The following is a 17,969-nucleotide window of genomic DNA, read 5'->3' on the forward strand; positions in this document are numbered from 1 at the left end:
AAAGATGTTCGATTTGATACATTTGGCCCTATATGATAAATGCTATGATGTTTTGAAGCGCGCCTTTACACACTCCGATATAAACATTTTGTAATAATTATCAGAAACTGGTCAGTTGCGATGGCAAAAATGCTTGGTCATACTTTTGAGTCAGTGTAATTTAAACATAAAGACAAAGTTGTCTTACTAGGAGCCGCTAAATCTACAGTGAAGAATGAGTCGTTTCCCGTTATTATCAATTCACTTCTGTTGATTCAACGCATATGCATTGTAAAAAAAATGTGATGATGAACTAAAAAGAATACCTACAGTACGAACTTCCACCTTTACCGCTTTCAATATTCAATGAGGAAGGTATGCGCAAAGTAGCAAAATCTTCACTATACAAAGCTTATGTGCCTGTTACACCAATCATAGAAGTTGGCACTACTATACATGTTGATGAAGGTGGCTTTTTGCTCCATCGTGTGGTGTGAAGCCGTCACAATTTATTTGAAATGATTTGTGCCAATTACATTCAAGATATTGCAAGACATTATGGGCCAAATACAATTATTGTTTTTGATGGATATCCCAAAAGTGGGACAGAAACATGAACGAAATCTGACAAAAAAAACCGCCTCTAGAAACAGCACCGCAGTATTAATATACTATTTGGTGAATCCATGATTCCAACTGTATCGCAAGAACAATTTTTATCAAACAGCTCCAACAAAAGACGCCTCATCGCATTGCAAATAAAGTTGGAAGCACATAATTACAAGGTTAGGCAGGCGATCGAAGACGCCGATTCATTAATTGTGCAGACTGCCATTGAACTTGTTCCATCTTTTTCCTCCATATTCGTTATTGCAGAAGATTTTGATTTGCTTGTCTTGTTGACTGTTAGAGCCAGGAAGATCCCCAATCTTTATTTCCCCAAGTCGGGTAGAGGGAAAAAGCAGGATTTGTTCTATTCGCCTCAAAGTTTACAATATAGCAAAGTATGTTATTTTTGCATGCCTTCAGTGGATGTGATACTACATCGGCATTGTTAAGTCAACACCAAATACGATTCCTCAAAACTTTAGAAAAAAACCGAATATTAACAGATGCGGTTCAGGTATTTGACCATCCTAATGCCGAATTAACAAAAGTCTTTGCCGATGGCGAACTGTTCATATTACGGTAGTATGGTGCATAGTAAATTGGACTCTGCGGTATACGAATTTGGTCGGGGCCGTCTCAAAAAATTCATTCAAATTATCGGCGCATGCCATCATCATTCATGACGTACTCATTATCAAGTACAGAGCTGACGGGGAGTTCAAAAACTTCCAGAAGATCATGGAAGGCGCAGAACAACTAGAGGACTGGACGCAGTACGGATGGCAAAGGAACCAGCTCCAGATGTTTTACTTAAGAGCATCTCGTGCAGATGCAATAAAGGTTGTGGATCTGCTTGTGGTTCCTCTGAGATAGAATTGAAATGTTCGTCTATTTGTTTACATTATACTGGGATGTCCTGCGAAAACACTCCGGACCAGATTGCGTTACACGATGACAATGCAGAAAATGCCAAAAACTTTCTCGATCAGTCACAGGACGATAAGGACCAAACATACATTGCCGAGTTTGACGAATAAACCCAAATATCGACTGTAAATTAGGCTTCTTGGGGATACCACGTTAAAAAAAACGCGCCGATCAACTCTACCCCAAAGTGTAGTGTGGAAATGAGTTGAAAATCATACTTTTTTGTATCACGTCTACACAAAAATGATAAATTTGGCGCCTAAGTCAGCAATAATGGGGAAATATTGATCGTAGATTCTATTATTTACAAAATGTTTGTATCGGATTATGTAGAGGCGCGCTAAAAAAATCATAGCATTTGTTATATACGGCCAAATATATCAAATCGGACATCTGCAGACTCAGAAATCATAACTCTCTCAAAAAAAAATTACATAATCAATCATAATCAATACATAATCAATCAACCCCCAACTTTGACGCATCGTACAGCGGAAACTGTTGCTAGTAGACAAAATAATGTAGAGTTCAAAATTATGTACATATTTCATTTGATTTTTTTTTTCGATAGGACTCATTACAAACCTCAATTCCTTCTTAAAGCGTCACGATGCAGAATTTTTATCTCTCCACACCTCGAGCGGCAACCCCCGAGGTCGCAAACTCAGGTGTACTATTAAGGGACCTATGTCTACCATTCCACCAAATTTCATTTCCTCCCGAACGTTTGCGGATAGAAACTACCCACCGTTGGCATGAATGGATAAACGTTCCAGACTAGTACAAGCCATTGCAGAATGTTCAAGGATATCCTGAAATGTTATGGGAAGCTTTGGATTCATTTCGAATGTTATGAACGCTTTTGAAACTTTCAAGAGTGCAAAACTTCCAGCCCTCATATATTCAGAAGCACATCTTTCATGTTAAAATAAAAATCTTCCTCGAAGATGAGGAATAAAAAGAATATTCTAGGATATTTTGGGATAGTTCTTGAATGTTCTGGTCTGTGCTAGAACTATCTTTATCTTCGAAAGCATGCATAAAAAAGAAACACTCTTCAAAGACAAACTGATGTGACACTATGAGGAAGAAATCTGTAGGCATTTATGTTCTGCTACCTGAGCGAAGCCGGTTCAGTTGGCTAGCCTTCAATAAATCAATTCAATTATTAAGTGTGAGGCAAACAATGTGTGTTTGTTATAAGTTGCATTCTTCGTTATTAAAGTGATTAAATAATCATAATTGGATATAATTTATTGTTTTGGAATGACTGAATTTTGCAGTAGATTTTTCAAGCATTATTGGAAAAAAGCATTGATAGTTTGATGTCAATACATTCAATGCTCCTTTGAGGCTTCTTGAAACTTTTCTGATGAAACATATCTGTCTAATCACACCCCATATTTCAGTTTATAGTTGGCAAAATAAAATTTCGTGTTGTTCGAAGATTTTTTTCTGAATTGCCATGAATGTTAGCATACATGTTAGCATAGCATGCTGGACTTCGCATTAGAATCTAGTTTTTGTTTCCGTTTCGAAAGCACGGGAACGACAACTCGGGTCCTGCGACCGTTACCACATCACATTTGATAATGTCCATGGCAGTAGTAAATTAAACGTCAGGCATATAATCCTGAAGACCTCTGCCAAAAAATACGAAAAATAGCTTTCACACAGTTATCTCTGGCCGTAAAAGTTTACATTATTAGATGAAAGTGACGATGTTTCAAGACATTAAATTTATAAGGATGAAAACCAAATCGTTCAATTGATGAATACCTCTTAAGAGTGATTTTTTCAATAACTATTTCAATATTTGTAGATAATGTAAGGATTTTACCTACTTCTGTAGTTTGAATGAGTTGAATTTTTCAAATGGAGATTTTTTTAATGCTTCGTTGTTTCTTATGATCATCTTCAATACATTTGAGAGCTGAATAGGAATGTTTCCAATTATATACGCTAATGAACTTATGAATGTTCCATCGATACAGAGAAAGGATATTTAAAAGTTGATTTGGTTCATATCGGTTCCTGAGGCTACAATAGAAATTAATAATGTTTCGATCACCAAGTGATCACCTTCAAGAGGAAAATCAAACTAAATCTACTTACAATGTTATCCTTATTTATACTATAGATACCTCTTCTATCTCCTACCTATCAAATAGCAAACTGACTCACTAAGGAACTTGAAGGCTTGCCTTTTGCGGAACCAGGTTTTAGTTTCAAAAACTCCTTAGAGTTCATACAATTTACAAAAAATATCGTTTTGCAAGAAAGGAGATTTTGGTTTGGTGTATGAAATAAAACCGTTTCCAGATAGAAAGTTATTTTTATGAACAACAGGAGGGAACGGCTATGGTAACCCCTTGTCTCCGTACCTGGCAAACCTGTTCATAAGCAGATTCGAAATGGAAAACAAAGAAAAGTCAAAGTATTTTCCTAGCATGGCTTAGGTATGTGGATGATGTTTTCGCAATATTCGATAACAAAAAATCGAATATTGAAGACTTTGTTTCCTTTTTAAATAACAGATTTCCACCAATAAAATTCACGTATGAGTTAGAAAATAAAGGACAACTTCCATTTCTTGACGTTTTGCTAATTTGAAGCCAATATGAAGGGCTAGAATACGATGAATAGAATATTTCTGACAGTTCATATCACTGTGGACAGCAAAAACGTGCTGGGCTGAATTTTCTAGTGCATCTTTTGACTTTTCCCCTCACACTTGTTCACAATAGAAAAATGCACAATACAGGAAATAGCAGCCAGTAACAGTGTCTCGAGGGGTATTGTAGATGTAGAAAGATTTTTGGTTAAGAGAGGACGAAATCTCGACTTTCTAAAACGATGAAAACCGAGATGAATATATCTCAATTCCATACCACCAATACACGAATAACTTTGGAAAGATTTTCAAGGAACTAAGTATGAAGGTGGTTTTTGAAACAAGTCATACACTACTTTGCCTTTTAGGAAATCCAAAGGACACAGTCGAGAATTCCGAAAAATATTTATATTTATAAATTTACGAAATAAATATAAGGACTGCGAAGCAAAATCTTACGGACAGACAAAAAGATTTATCAAAATAAGATATAAGGAACACTCAGCACACCTAAAATATGGAAGACCAGAAAAATCAGAAGTCGCCCATCATATTTTGCAACAATCCACCCCATAGAATTTAGCTCATTAAGATTAGTTACACAAGTCAACAACATGCATCTACATGCCTATTAGAGTATAGAAATGAGTAAATATATTAATATTGTGAATAATGATGGGGGATTAATACCTAATAGTATACTATATAGCTTGTTAAAATAATCAATTATTAGATTTACCTATTACATAAGAAAACATTGTAGAGTTAATTTGGGGCTAGTACATAAGGCAATATTGTGAAATTAACTCTTAAGACACTCAAAACGCAGGTACCTAGAAGAGGTATTTATAGTATAAATAAGGATAACATTGTAAGTAGATTTAGTTTAATCTTCCTCTTGAAGATGATCACTTGGTGATCGAAACACGGATCGAGGTGGTAAAATAACAGTAATTTTCATAACTATACCAAAGGTTCCAAACAGAGCATCACAAGTAGATTGGGAAAAGGATCTAACAAAATAAACAAAGCAAGCTCCCTTTTGATTTACTTTCATTTCAAATTTTTTGTCCATTTGATTTTATACAGTATGACAATGTGAATCATTATATGTATGCTACTAACCTAGGTACAATACAATATTGGTCAAGAACTGCACTTAAAAACGGCTTCAATTTTTTGCCTATTGGTTTTTTAAATGTTAGGTTGAATTTCTTCAAGATTTTATTTTATTGTTTCTCATTCTAATGAATGAGATGAATTTACCGAAAAAACAATCCAGTACTTCATCACCCCAGTAATTACCATTGGAGGTTAGAATAAACTTCTGAATTTAATAACATGTGTTATTATGTGTGTGTTAACAGTGTGTTAACAGTTGCCGCTATATTTCAGGTAACTAACATGACATGACATGACATGACATGACAAAAACATGGTGACAGTCGTCTCGGGATTAGCAAGTGAAAAATTGAATGATTGAAATGAGAGTTATATTACAGTTATGGATACATTTTTGATACTGAATCACAAATATTTAATTACGAAACATGAAACTGAGTAACTCATAATAATTTAACACTGATTTTTACCCTATGCCTCCACCTGCCAATGAGATTATTGCTGCAGTTCCAATTTGCAAGACGAACTCCATAGTATTGTTATTATTTTCTTCTTGATTCGATATCAGTATTTCTTGAGTTGTGATATTTTCTTCTGGTAGGTCCGTAGTTATATGCGAAAGTGATTCTGGAATATCATCTTTGATATTTATGAACGATTCTTCAGATGCTTCATTTATTTGTAGTATATCTTCAACATTGACGGAGTCCCCTGTAGTATTTCTGGAACTTGTATGGTTGGAATCATTTTCAATTGATTTCATTGAGCTAGTTACCAACTTTGGTCTTTCCTGTACGCTTGTTGATAACCTAGAATGAACAATTTACATAGTGTAGGAAAACCATTTGAAAAAGTCATTGAGTTGTATTGTTTTGAGTGATAATTCAAATTTAAAATTTCAGCCAGACATTCAACCGATCAATGTTTGATGTACATGATTTACCAAAATAGAAAAATTCACGGAAACCTTAAATTCTTCTTTATAAACTTATGATTGGAACCTTTGGTGTAGTAATGAATGTAACTAGAGTTTTTTCCTAACACCAAACCAAGTGATCATCTTCAAGAAGATCAAAGTGTTTGAACATTTTTATTGAAATATATAGCCATTTGTTTGAAGGTGATTGACAATGTTCCATGATGAAATGATGAATTTCATTAGTTCGGACTTCCATTGTCTGATATTATATAAACTGATTTGAAATCCCTGAAAGAACTTTTAATTTTTGTCTTTCAGTTCTTTCAGGGATTTCAAATCGATTTATATAATATCAGACAATGGAAGTCCGAACTAATGGAATTCATATGGCCATTTGTTCGACATACGAGTTTCATGTGCTCTTAATTTATGAAAGGTAAAATGAATAATAATTTTTGTCCTTTCATGTCCTTTCTATCACAAAACACTAATTCATTGGACATGCATTCAATTGAATGTTTTCAAACATTTCCATTACAACTTTTGAAGTTATATTTTAAATAAATTGAATTTCATAAATGTGGTGAGGCTCTTCAAACTAGTATGACATTATGATTTTTGTAGCGTACTGCGATTCAAGTTATTTTCGGAATGAATATTGATTGTCATGTTCCCTTAAGATAACGATCTTTAAATAATTACTAGCGGCAGGTTCAATCAGTACTACGGACTGAAATGGTCGAAATATTTAGGTACCCTACGGGCTTCGTTAGTTTCAACATATGGCCCCATGTGTCACTCTCGTTCACCTAGATACATACGACATTCTCTTGAAAACAATACTCTCATAATTTGGTGACAGTATTCTCTGAGGACTATTTAGACAAGTATACAGTTTACTTGTACAGTAACGGATTTAGTAATATTTTGCATTGAAAATAAAAATGAATTCAATTCGAACGATTTGCCACAAAATGATGGTATTCCAATTCTCATTTAATTCATGTAAAACAGGGAATAGCTAGTATTTATATTGAGAAACTTTTCTTTGGTTGGTTGAATTTATGAAAATATATTACCTTCGAATCGAACACAATATAATAAAATACTCAAAGGTGCGATTTTATTTTGGTGAAATTGGTGACATGTGTGAATCGTTGTATTTTTGCTCCGTGCCAGTATATGGGTATCTGCAATTATGCTGCATAATGCCCTCTGTAAGTAGTCCCATTGTAAGTTAAAAGTACATATAGATTATAACAACAAGTAGCCACATTTCCTCTTTCCATGTATTTCGAACACGTCGGTTTTTCATTTCCATCCAAAGTTTCTTCTCTTGTGAAAGAATCCAAGCATTGCCACAAACTCAATTGGTCGGTTCTTTGTGGCATAGAAAAAGACAAATCTCAGAAAGGATCCAAGCTTACTGATGAGGGTCCACAGTGGAAGTCCACGAAGGAAGTCTTGGGCGTGTTGGTCGTGAATCGAAGAGCAAAACTTTGAATCTGATTTACTCTATCAAATGAATCTTCTGACCACAACTCCTTGATGACTTCTGCAAAGCACCCTCCATACTAGAAATACTAGTACTGATATATTTCATGAATTCATCTTTTTTCAAATATTCCAATAACCATCTCGTGTTTGATAAACATTGGATTACGATGTTCATGAAACAGTTGTTACCAATATTTTTCAACCCATTTAGCCCAAGGGTTTTGACTGAAGAATAATTACTAGATAATTCGAAATATCTTTGAAAACCATTTCAGAATTTTGCTGAGGGACAGTATTTTTTCGATTTGCTTTTGTTTCAATTCCATAAAGTGGTTTGCTGTTACATCTATTTTCTTCATAAAGTTGGTTTTCAGGAAACATGTAAATTTCATCAAGAGTACCAAAAAAAACGAAACCGCATTTCCTCTTTAGATGGCTATACTAATTTTTTGAATGACAAAAGATTTGTCAACAATTTCACCAAAATTGCTTGTGAGTGGAGAAGCATACGTCCTCTTTTATGAAAAGGATAAAACAAAATCGCACCTTTGAGATAACTGAGGAAAAGTTTCTTCATGCTCCTGATATTTATATTCAAATATGTATTTGTATTTGTGTACCTTCTAAGTTGAATTTGTATTGTTTCATTATAGTTATAAATTAATAAAATACTGGTTGCTAACAGCAGTTAGCAACCAGTATTTTATATATTTATAATAATAAGTTGCAACCAACTCCTTAAAACGAACCACTCGTGATCCAACACCATCATATGTCTAAAATCAGTGGTACTAGGCTCAACCGCGAATGCTTTACTGGATCCAACTGTTTTCAAAGGACAAGCCTGAGTGAGTAATGACGATGAGATCTCCCCTCATGAATACAACATCATCAGCTCGATAAAAGACTCATAGATGGCTTTTTTATAAGATATCATCATTTCCACTTACTCAGGCTTGTTCTTTGTGGACATTGGAGTACAGCAATACATTCGTGGTTTTACCTGGTACCACTGATGAAACTTATAGCGGATGGAAACATTGCTGTCTAAAATTGGATCACGAATGCTTCGTTTTTTAGGATCTGGTTTCAACTAGTTGCTTTGCAATTGAAGCTGCAATTGAAGATAGAAAACGAATCTTGTTCAACTGTCCATGACGAAGCTTGACTCTACAACGTATCACTTTGAGGAGCATCTTTCATTTTTAATATTAGTGTAAAATCAAAATTTTCTCTAGCTCTTATCATTCTATTATTCCACCCAGGATCGTAGCTATGCATCTATTTTCTGGGAAATGGAAAGCAATATATGTAAAAATCAAAAATGAAAAAAAATGTGGTCACAACACTCCAAAAAGGGGGGCAAACCGCGGACACGTATTTCTGGCTACTGGCCTCATCAGCGCGGTAAAGCCAAGTGCAAAGATGGGCAACACTTGTTTGCCGAAAATAGGAAACGACACATACGCAAGGAGCCAACTGCACATTTGTGGTACCAGTCAGAAGACCCAGAATTTCCGGGCTACATCTAACATGACCACGTAGGCACAGCTTTAGCTACCTGCGTGACATCCGGGTCCAGGATATGAATTTAGATAGAGATGTTATCAAGTGTGTATTATATAAATCAAAAATGAAAAAATTCGTGGTCATAACACTATAGCTGCCTACTTGGTCATGTTAGATGTAGCCTGGAAACTCTGGGTCTTCTGACTGGAATCACAAATGTACGGTTGGCTCCTTGCGAATGTGTTGTTTTACTATTTTCAGCAAACAAATGTTGCCCATCTTTGCACTTGGCTGCACCTCACTGATGAGGCCAAAAGCCAGAAACACGTATCCGAAGTTTGCCCCCCTTTTTGGAGTGTTGTGTTCACGAATTTTCTCATTGATTTGTATCATACACACTCGATAACATCTTTATTATGGGAACCAAATTTTTCAGATTTTTTTTTAAATTAGTCTACATGTTTGTGAGTAGACATGATCAGTTTCAAATATGTTCACTGAGTATATGTATGGGGAGTAACTTCTACCATTATTCCGGTACTGGTCAAGCAATCCATAAGTAGGCGTATCATTTGATTATTTGTAGAACGTTGATCAAACTTGCCCCAGGGAAGGTCAGAACAGGTGGTTCAAAATTACTCAACCAAATGAACATGTGTACATGAACCTATATTTTCATACATTTCATCCAGTAGGGTTCGATACGTAACATTCGAAACGTTTCAACACGATAAAATCTCTAACATGATAATACATTCTTGAACTCACCTGAAAGTTACATTATAATCTCCTACTTTACTTTTTCTTTGTTCCAATTCATTTTCGCTTGCTATTTCATTTAGAAAAAATATCAAACATATGAAATAGATGGTTTTATTCCTCATCGTTGAGGAACTGTTCACAACTATTCACGGAGTGGCCAATTCTACCAACTAATATTTCGACTTGTTATGTACTGTTATCTTAAAGAACCAGTCATGTTCCTTCTATTCATTTCAGAATATAATCATGGTTAATCACTTCTTAGAATCGTGCTATTGTTAAAACAAAATACAGTAATATTTTGTATTGACGAATCACTTTTTCTATGTTTTGATTGAAGTTCAATAGTCAATTGAAAATTGAAATATAAATAGTTTGTAATTGCTGACGAGTCAATCGGGCAGGGTTTCACTAAATCATCTACAATACTGAAATCCATATTGTTTGAATTCACGAAGTAAGTACAGAACTGAAAATCTAAACTAGCAGAACTTTTCTCCTACCACTTGGGAGTCATCTGACTTGTACATTTCTGCCAAGTCCTCGGAAAACACTGCAGCCTCATGGGCTTATTGTGTTTTTCTTCCATATGTTTCATGAAATCCATTTCAACATTCTTGTACTCTATACTAGTTTGTAAAGGTGCCTTGCTGAATGTATATCGTATTCTTTAGGAGCGTTCATAAATTGTATGCCTCCTGTGATCCAATACCTCACATTTGCATAAAATATGATGACCTGCCTCTGTTTTTATGGCACTGCTGGCATATAAGGTCTTCATTGCATAGCCCTATTCTGTCCAGGAGTCCTCTCAATGAACACTGAGGGACCGTCTGAGCCAATCAGACTGTCCCTTTGAAAAGGTTCTCTAAAGTTTTCTGTAAGTTTTCCAAGCTTTTGACAAGCAGCCTTTACAATTCCAACGGCATGATTGTACCAAGTCATAATGGTTTCCATTTTAACCAAACTTATCGAAGCAGAAAGCGGAATTGTCTGACCTGACATTATATCCGGTTCGGAGACATTGTTTATCTTTTTGGAGAAAACCGATGCCTGAATTTTGGTGTATTGAATTGAACCTGGTTAATTTCACCCCAATTCGAAATTACTTCTAGATCTCCATTAAAATATTCAACCTCCTGCTGCTGCTGTGAAGATGTGCATCTGCAGGCGATGTCCTGGAATCCAAATGTAATGACGAGACATGTGTGAAATCTCCTGGTTTCTTCCAATTGATCGTTGATATACAATAAAAAGAGGGTTGGAGACAATATGGATCCCTGAGGAACACCATCGTTGATGATGAAAGTATTCGAGAGATATTGATCAAGGGCCATTTGCTGGAAATGTTCTTTCAGGAAGCTGAGGAGGCATACACGGAAATTATTCGACAAGCCATAGCATCGAAGTTTGGCCAGCAAACCCTCATACCACACATGGTCATAGGTCTTAGAAATATCATCCGCAATAGCGCTTGACTCTCCATGTTTCTCGATTGCGTTATTCCAAACATGGGTGACATACGACAGAAGGTCGCCTGTTGATCTTTGTTTCCGAAAGCCATATTGATGATCGCTCTAGATATTGAAGCATTCCAAATATTTGATGAGATGATGTTTTACAGCTTTCTACATGATTTTTCATATCACTGATACTAAAGCGACTGGTCTATAGTTATTTGGAAGAGTGTTCTTGCCCTTTTTGAAAATAGGCTGAACGCGAGCAATCTTCCAACAAGAAAAAAATTTCCTTTCTTGTAAGACAGGTTGAAAAATCTGCAAAATACTGGTGCGAGTTCATTTGCGCACTTTCTGATTACGATGACGGGTACTTCATCAAGACCAGACGCCTTGTTGATATTGAGCTGTTTCAAAATTCGCCTGACTAGATGCTGTCGGAAAGTAATTTCCGGCATTGTGGATTTTAGTGTAGGAATAGTGGGTGTTGCCTTTACAAGAAAATCGACTGTGGAGTGAGTCGTAAATTCTGCAGCTAGTAGATTTGCATTTTCTATGGCTGTTGTTGCAATTGAATCATACGCTTGTGTTAGTAGATGTTGTAAAGTTCTGATTAACAGCTGTAACTAGCGACTAGAAGGATCTAGACCCGTTGGGATTGGCAAGCAGTTTATCCCTAATTCTCTGATTGTCAAATTCTTTGCTTTCATTTATTCTAAGTTTGCAGCGGTTGCGACCATTATCAAACCTAGTTTAATTTTCAGCATAGAGATTTTTGCGCCACTGCCGGTAGGCGCGATTTTTGGAGGTGACAGCTTGCTCGCAGTTTTTATTGAACCAAGGTTTACCGTTAGAAGGTCGTTTCATTGAAAAAAATAATATATGTATCCATGGATGATAGAATAACTTCCGTGACTTCAGAAGCACAAGATGATTGATCGTTAAAGCTGAAATAAACATCTAGCCAGGGGAAATTTCGAAAATGGTCTTGAAGATGCTCCCATTCAGCTGATCTGTAATGCCAAACTTTGCGCGGCTCAAATTGTTCCCCAACATTTATCGGTAATTCACCAAACACTGAAATGAGTTTGTGGTCAAAAGATCCTAATGGAGACCCCCTTACGGTGACTATGCAAATTTATGGATTGGTTGTTAGGTATAGATCCAGAAGACTAGCATATTCTCCATCACGGTCAGGAATCCTAGTTGGTTCATTCATAAACTTTCTGAGTAAGTCCGCTGCTTATTGCAAAAGCATCAGCTTCGCGACCCTGTTAGTCATTGATATTTGAAAATTTGAGCCATTCGATTTTGTGAACATTGAAGTCATCGAATATGAAAATTTCGGCACTGGGATGATTGATTTGCAAATAGTCGATTGTGTTTCCAAGCGAAGAGAATAGTTTTCTATATTGTGTATCGCTAGGTGGTCGATAAACTTAACATATGAATTTGGTGATCTCCTCTGATATTAATTTGGACCACATAACATCAAAGTTTCGGGGTTTCAGCAGCAGAATCGGGAGTGGAAATCATAGTCGGGATATAGAAAATTAACGGGGTTTCTTGAAGCACTGACTTTGGTTTCTGTGAGTGCAAGAATATGAGGACTATTTGATTGTAGATGTTGGTGCACTGAGTTTATATTTGAGTTGGGTTCTCTAATGTTGAAGAAATCGATTTTGAATTACCGAGTATGAATACAACAAGTTACTGCCTAATTGGACTTCCAGTAGTTTGTATTAAACAGTAACCTTTCGTACTGAACTTTTCAGTTTGCCTTTTTACTACACTTCATCAAACTCTCTATTGATTTATCTTCAATATTTTTCAGATTGTGGAGGGTTATGAACCCAAAAAAACAGTAAAAAATTTTTTATCTATCTTTCAAGCGAAGCGAAAATAGACTATATTATCAGCAACTTGGAAAAACCAAATCAGACAATTTTAGACCTACTTTTCATGAACATCTCAATCATTTAGTTGAATCAGCAGGTTAATCTGATAATTAAAAACTTATATTATGTATCCATCCCAATATTTCATGTCTCATCCACAAAAACAATCGACAATAATGATAATAATCAATTAAAAAATATTTTCATAAAAAATCTTATGACTTTAGGTCTCATATAGCTCTTAATGATATGATAGAAGTCATACAATGAATACATGTAAGATCAATGAAAGTGATACATTATCGTTAATTCCTTGAATTTAAACTATTAGGAATGATGTATTCGAAAAAATATTGAAAATAATTTGTCTCTTCAGTAAAAAGAAAACTATTGAAAACAATTCCTAACATTCAATAAACTCAACAACTACAGTTTCACAAAGATCGTGGAAAACTACAGGCGAATAATACTTTGTCTATAGTATCGAGAAGACATTGTATATGTGTGATTTCTTGAACAAATTCAACGTGATGAAAACCATAACCCATACACAACGTATTCATGATTCAACACCAGGCAGCGCTGCTTCGACCCGCCATAGGTCGTCAGTGGTGCTAGTCTAAACCACAAATGCATTGCTAGAATCAACTGAGCAAGCCTGAGTAAATGAGAGGGATGACATCTCCCCTTACGAACACGCCATTTATGGGATCAAGAGAGAACTGTATCCTGGGATGTCAGAGATAAACGAGGCTCCTCAAGGCGGCATCAACCGCCGACGAAATATGCTCTCTGTTAGAACTTTTAAACTTTTGACGAGCAATTATTTATGCCGAAAAATATTCTTTCGGAATTTCCTTATATACTTACCATATTTTTTGAGGAACAGTTGTTGGGGAAGCTGTGTTTGCATTCTTATTGAAAAATATTTATGCTGCCAATAAACAACTGATATCATCTGAAACAATTAAGAAAAAACATACGGATTATCTATCAATTTATTTCTGATATGTCACCAGACACTGAAATTGTTGACATCTCAAGATCTCCTGCGTACATTCCCTTCCATTATTTCGCTATGTTTGATTTTTTGTTGACCTCGTTTGAATCGGTTTTTAATGAGAACCGGATATGAGAGACACATTCCCAAGACGGTCATGATCACGATACTGAGTAATCTGAATTGTTTCGTATAACTTCAATCAATGTTATTGTCTCTTTTCACTACTGATTACAGTTTCGTGAACAATTTCATTCCGACCTTGTTATAATGCTTTCTCATCTTAATTGGAAGTCGACAAGGAAACGGTATTAAAAAAGAAAACGTCCAGTACAAACACAATAACCAAGTCTTTTATGGGTTTTTCCGCACCTTGTACATTTTTATTTAGAATTAGGTGTTGGTGATGTTTTGAGTATAGTTCAAGTAAACGATATATTGCAACCTATATATATATATATATATATATATATATATATATATATATATATATATATATATATATATATATATATATATATATATATATATATAAAAACACTTCACTAACTTTCTTCGAAAGCTTCTGATAATTTCTCTTCCATATTCTCTCTTTAACTATCATTGTCGTCACTTAAACTAATAATGAATTCATTTTCATCATCAATATGGAAGTGTCCAATCTCCATTTAGTCTTTTTCAACTAAAATTACTCATGTAATCCTTTTTTGCCAATCTTCTTCGTTAATATTAGATACTTCTTCTTTAACTAGCTCTATTACCTTCTTATCAAATTTTGGAATATTATTTTCACGCCTGATGCTTGGTTTCATTTTTCCCCAAATCAACTCGATAGGATTGAAAACACAAAAATAGGGGGGAAGTCTTAGTATGGTGTGTCCATACTTTTCAGCATACACTTTTTCAAATGTTTTTGTCTGTAAAACTTCAAGTAGTTAATTTTTGGTAAAATTATCTTTAAAATAAAAATTGTTATCCATTGAAAAACTTTGTATTTCATCTTTCCTCGAATTTTTATTCGGTACTTTGATAAACTGTAGCGAATGATAGGAAGCGTTGTCAAGAACTATTACACTATTCGCATCCAAATTTGGGATCAATGTGTTTTCAAACTATTTCTCAAAAATATTAGCTTCCATGTTCATATGATAGTCAACAGTGCAATCATCGAGTTTTTTTTTCCACTTAATTTCAAAGAATTCGGAACCCATCCTTTACTTCTTTCGCAATGCACAATTAGTCGAGATCCTTTATTGGCAGGCATGTTAGACGCACACATACTCGTGAGTGTCATACCAAGTGTCGTCCAAATAGAAAATTTGCCGTTGTTCTTGTCTATATTTAGTTATTTGTTCTGAGTATTTGTTACGCAATTCCACTATTCTGCTTTCCATAACTGCTCGACGCTTTGTTTATTATTTTAAATCTAAATACTAGTTTCTTCATCCAATTCTGAAGAGTTTTGTCACAGCAGCTCACATTATGTCCGGAAGTATTCAATTCCTTCGTTATGATTTCAGTTGTAGGAATCTCATTGCTTTTTTAACAGTCGTATATTGTTTTTTTCAATGATTTCATTAGATGAACATCTAAAGGTTTTGGTAATCCTGTATCACATCACGTGTTGCATTCACAAGGTTTGTTTTTGACTATTTTATATACAGTTGAGAAAGGAATTTCGGTCAAATCTGATGTTGCTTATAATAGTTTGTTTTCCTCGAAACCAAACTTGAGATGTAGATTCTTATATATATTGAAACATACTCTCCGTATTTCAATATTCAAATGCATCCGAATCTTAGTCACTGGTATCTATTGGAATCACCACACTAGAAAATGTATGCGTTATTAACACACTCGTTATTAATATTAGAACTTATAAAAGGACGCCACATTTCAAACAGATAACAAAATCACCAAAAGCACCAATATCATATTTCAACACACAAGTCGCGATTAGTTTCTGAACTGAACACAACGGCGATAACCTTCCCCGATTTCTATTCGTCACTGTAATATGACTTCAAATTTAATTTTATTACTCTTCAGCCAATCATAAAACTGGGTTATTGAAAATTATAAAATGTATTTGATTTTTAGGCCTTTGGGAGTGCCGACACCCTTAAATATGCACAATATTTTACTTCGACTATACCCATATGAACAAAACTCCAAACTTTTCGATATATTACAATTGCATAATGAAATGTTGATAACCAATTAGTTAAAACTTGTCAGTCATTACCGCAAGATTATTTCCTGGACAATCGGAAACGGTCACCAGAACATATTTTCATCAAAGGAAAGTTTTATAATTTTCACTGCCCATAAATAAAAAGCAACTTTATGTAAAATATTATCCAGTACAAAACAACGAAATGCTTTTATATTTTTTGTAAATCAATCAACCAATTCAGTTTCAAAAGTTATTATAAATATAGATTTCATTCCTATTCAATTTTTCAATTTCACGGATGCATAGAAGGGACATACATTTCATTAAAAATCAAGGTACCTATTCAAAAAACACACTTTAATGTGAGGTCTCCACTCGAAGTGCGTTTTTTGGATTTCCATCAAGTAGATACCTATCGGTCAGTTCTATTATATTTTCTATTATAAATAAATTTCACTAAACTGAACGTCATAAAAATTTCGAGTTTATCAAAAATTTCTGTATTGAGTCGGAAATGAACAAGCATTTTTCAATTACCTTCGAATAAAAAATAAATAAAGAAGCAAAAATACAAAAAGTAACTAAAAACCGAAATAAGCCCTGTAAACCAAATTAGTACACGTTTTTAGCCTAGTTGACATTCGTTTTATCTCATAATTTGACAATGTAGGACCGCTCTGCAGTGTTGCCAATGGTCTCACCACGCATAGTTACTGAATACGACTGTGCCTATAGTATTTTTTGAACACGGCAAGAACCAAAACAAAAATTGAACAAAAAGTTCAAGTTTCACTTGAATTTCTAAAATTGTGTCGACCTGGAAAGAAAGGTGTGTGACAGATATTCAGGAAAAAGCATTGACAACTGTCCTGTTATGCTGTTAAGTCGTCAAAGTTATTTCCAATGAGGGATCAACAATGAGATAATTTTTCAAGGAAAAAACACAAATACTACAGAAAAACCTTAAGGCGCTCTCAGAGCGGTGCATGTGCGAAAATAGCGATTCACATTGGATTTGAATCGCTGGGGATTAAATCCATTTGGAAAAACGTTCTCAGAAAGTTTATTTCACATAGACGCAGTTCTTCAGATGAAGAATTCTTAAACAGTGAAGCTCTTGGTGTACTGAGTCGAACCTCAAAACGATGAGCAGCCACAGTCCGTCGCGTATTTCTGATATGTACCACTATTGGTGGAATCAAATGTGCCAAGTCACTTGAACACTTCCCGTGGAAGTATCTATAAAAGAGAGACAAATCTCCAGCGACATAATTGTACCAATACAAATTGGTGACCATTCTAACCCCCAACAAACTTATCGAAGCAGAAAGCGGAATTGTCTGACCTGACACTATTATATCCATCTTGCTGCCGGTGAAGATGTGCCTCCGTAACAGATGTCCTGGAATAAATAAATAATAAATAAAATGGAACGACGAGACAAGTATACTGTCGTCAGCGAAGCAATATATTGGATTCTTGTTTTTTTGCAGTAAGTCG

At 35.0% G+C, this 17,969-nt stretch overlaps 1 protein-coding gene across 1 annotated transcript; it reads right to left on the reverse strand.

Annotated features, from left to right (window-relative positions):
- Positions 1 to 5,608: 5,608 nt before the first annotated feature.
- LOC111517023 (uncharacterized) lies at positions 5,609 to 10,133 on the reverse strand. Its single transcript, XM_074173878.1, has 2 exons — positions 9,945 to 10,133; positions 5,609 to 6,060 (listed from the first exon to the last, which is right to left on the reverse strand). The coding sequence occupies exons 1-2, from the start codon at positions 10,058 to 10,060 to the stop codon at positions 5,718 to 5,720; spliced, it is 459 nt and encodes a 152-aa protein (XP_074029979.1). The 5' UTR covers positions 10,061 to 10,133; the 3' UTR covers positions 5,609 to 5,717.
- Between the last annotated feature and the right edge of the window lie 7,836 nt (positions 10,134 to 17,969).

Source organism: Leptinotarsa decemlineata, unplaced genomic scaffold, assembly GCF_025532065.1.
Source record: "Leptinotarsa decemlineata unplaced genomic scaffold, Ldec_3_MD MMD2_tig00000505_RagTag_RagTag, whole genome shotgun sequence".
In the NCBI taxonomy this organism is placed as follows: domain Eukaryota; kingdom Metazoa; phylum Arthropoda; class Insecta; order Coleoptera; family Chrysomelidae; genus Leptinotarsa; species Leptinotarsa decemlineata.

What these genes read in the sequence shown, in the direction of transcription:
- LOC111517023 (XM_074173878.1), bottom strand. Translation starts at nt 10,060, where the DNA reads ATGAGGAATAAAACCATCTATTTCATATGTTTGATATTTTTTCTAAAT. An exon ending in GATTATAATGTAACTTTCAG is followed by an intron (nt 6,061 to 9,944) that starts GTGAGTTCAAGA and finishes TGTTCATTCTAG; the next exon opens with GTTATCAACAAGCGTACAGG.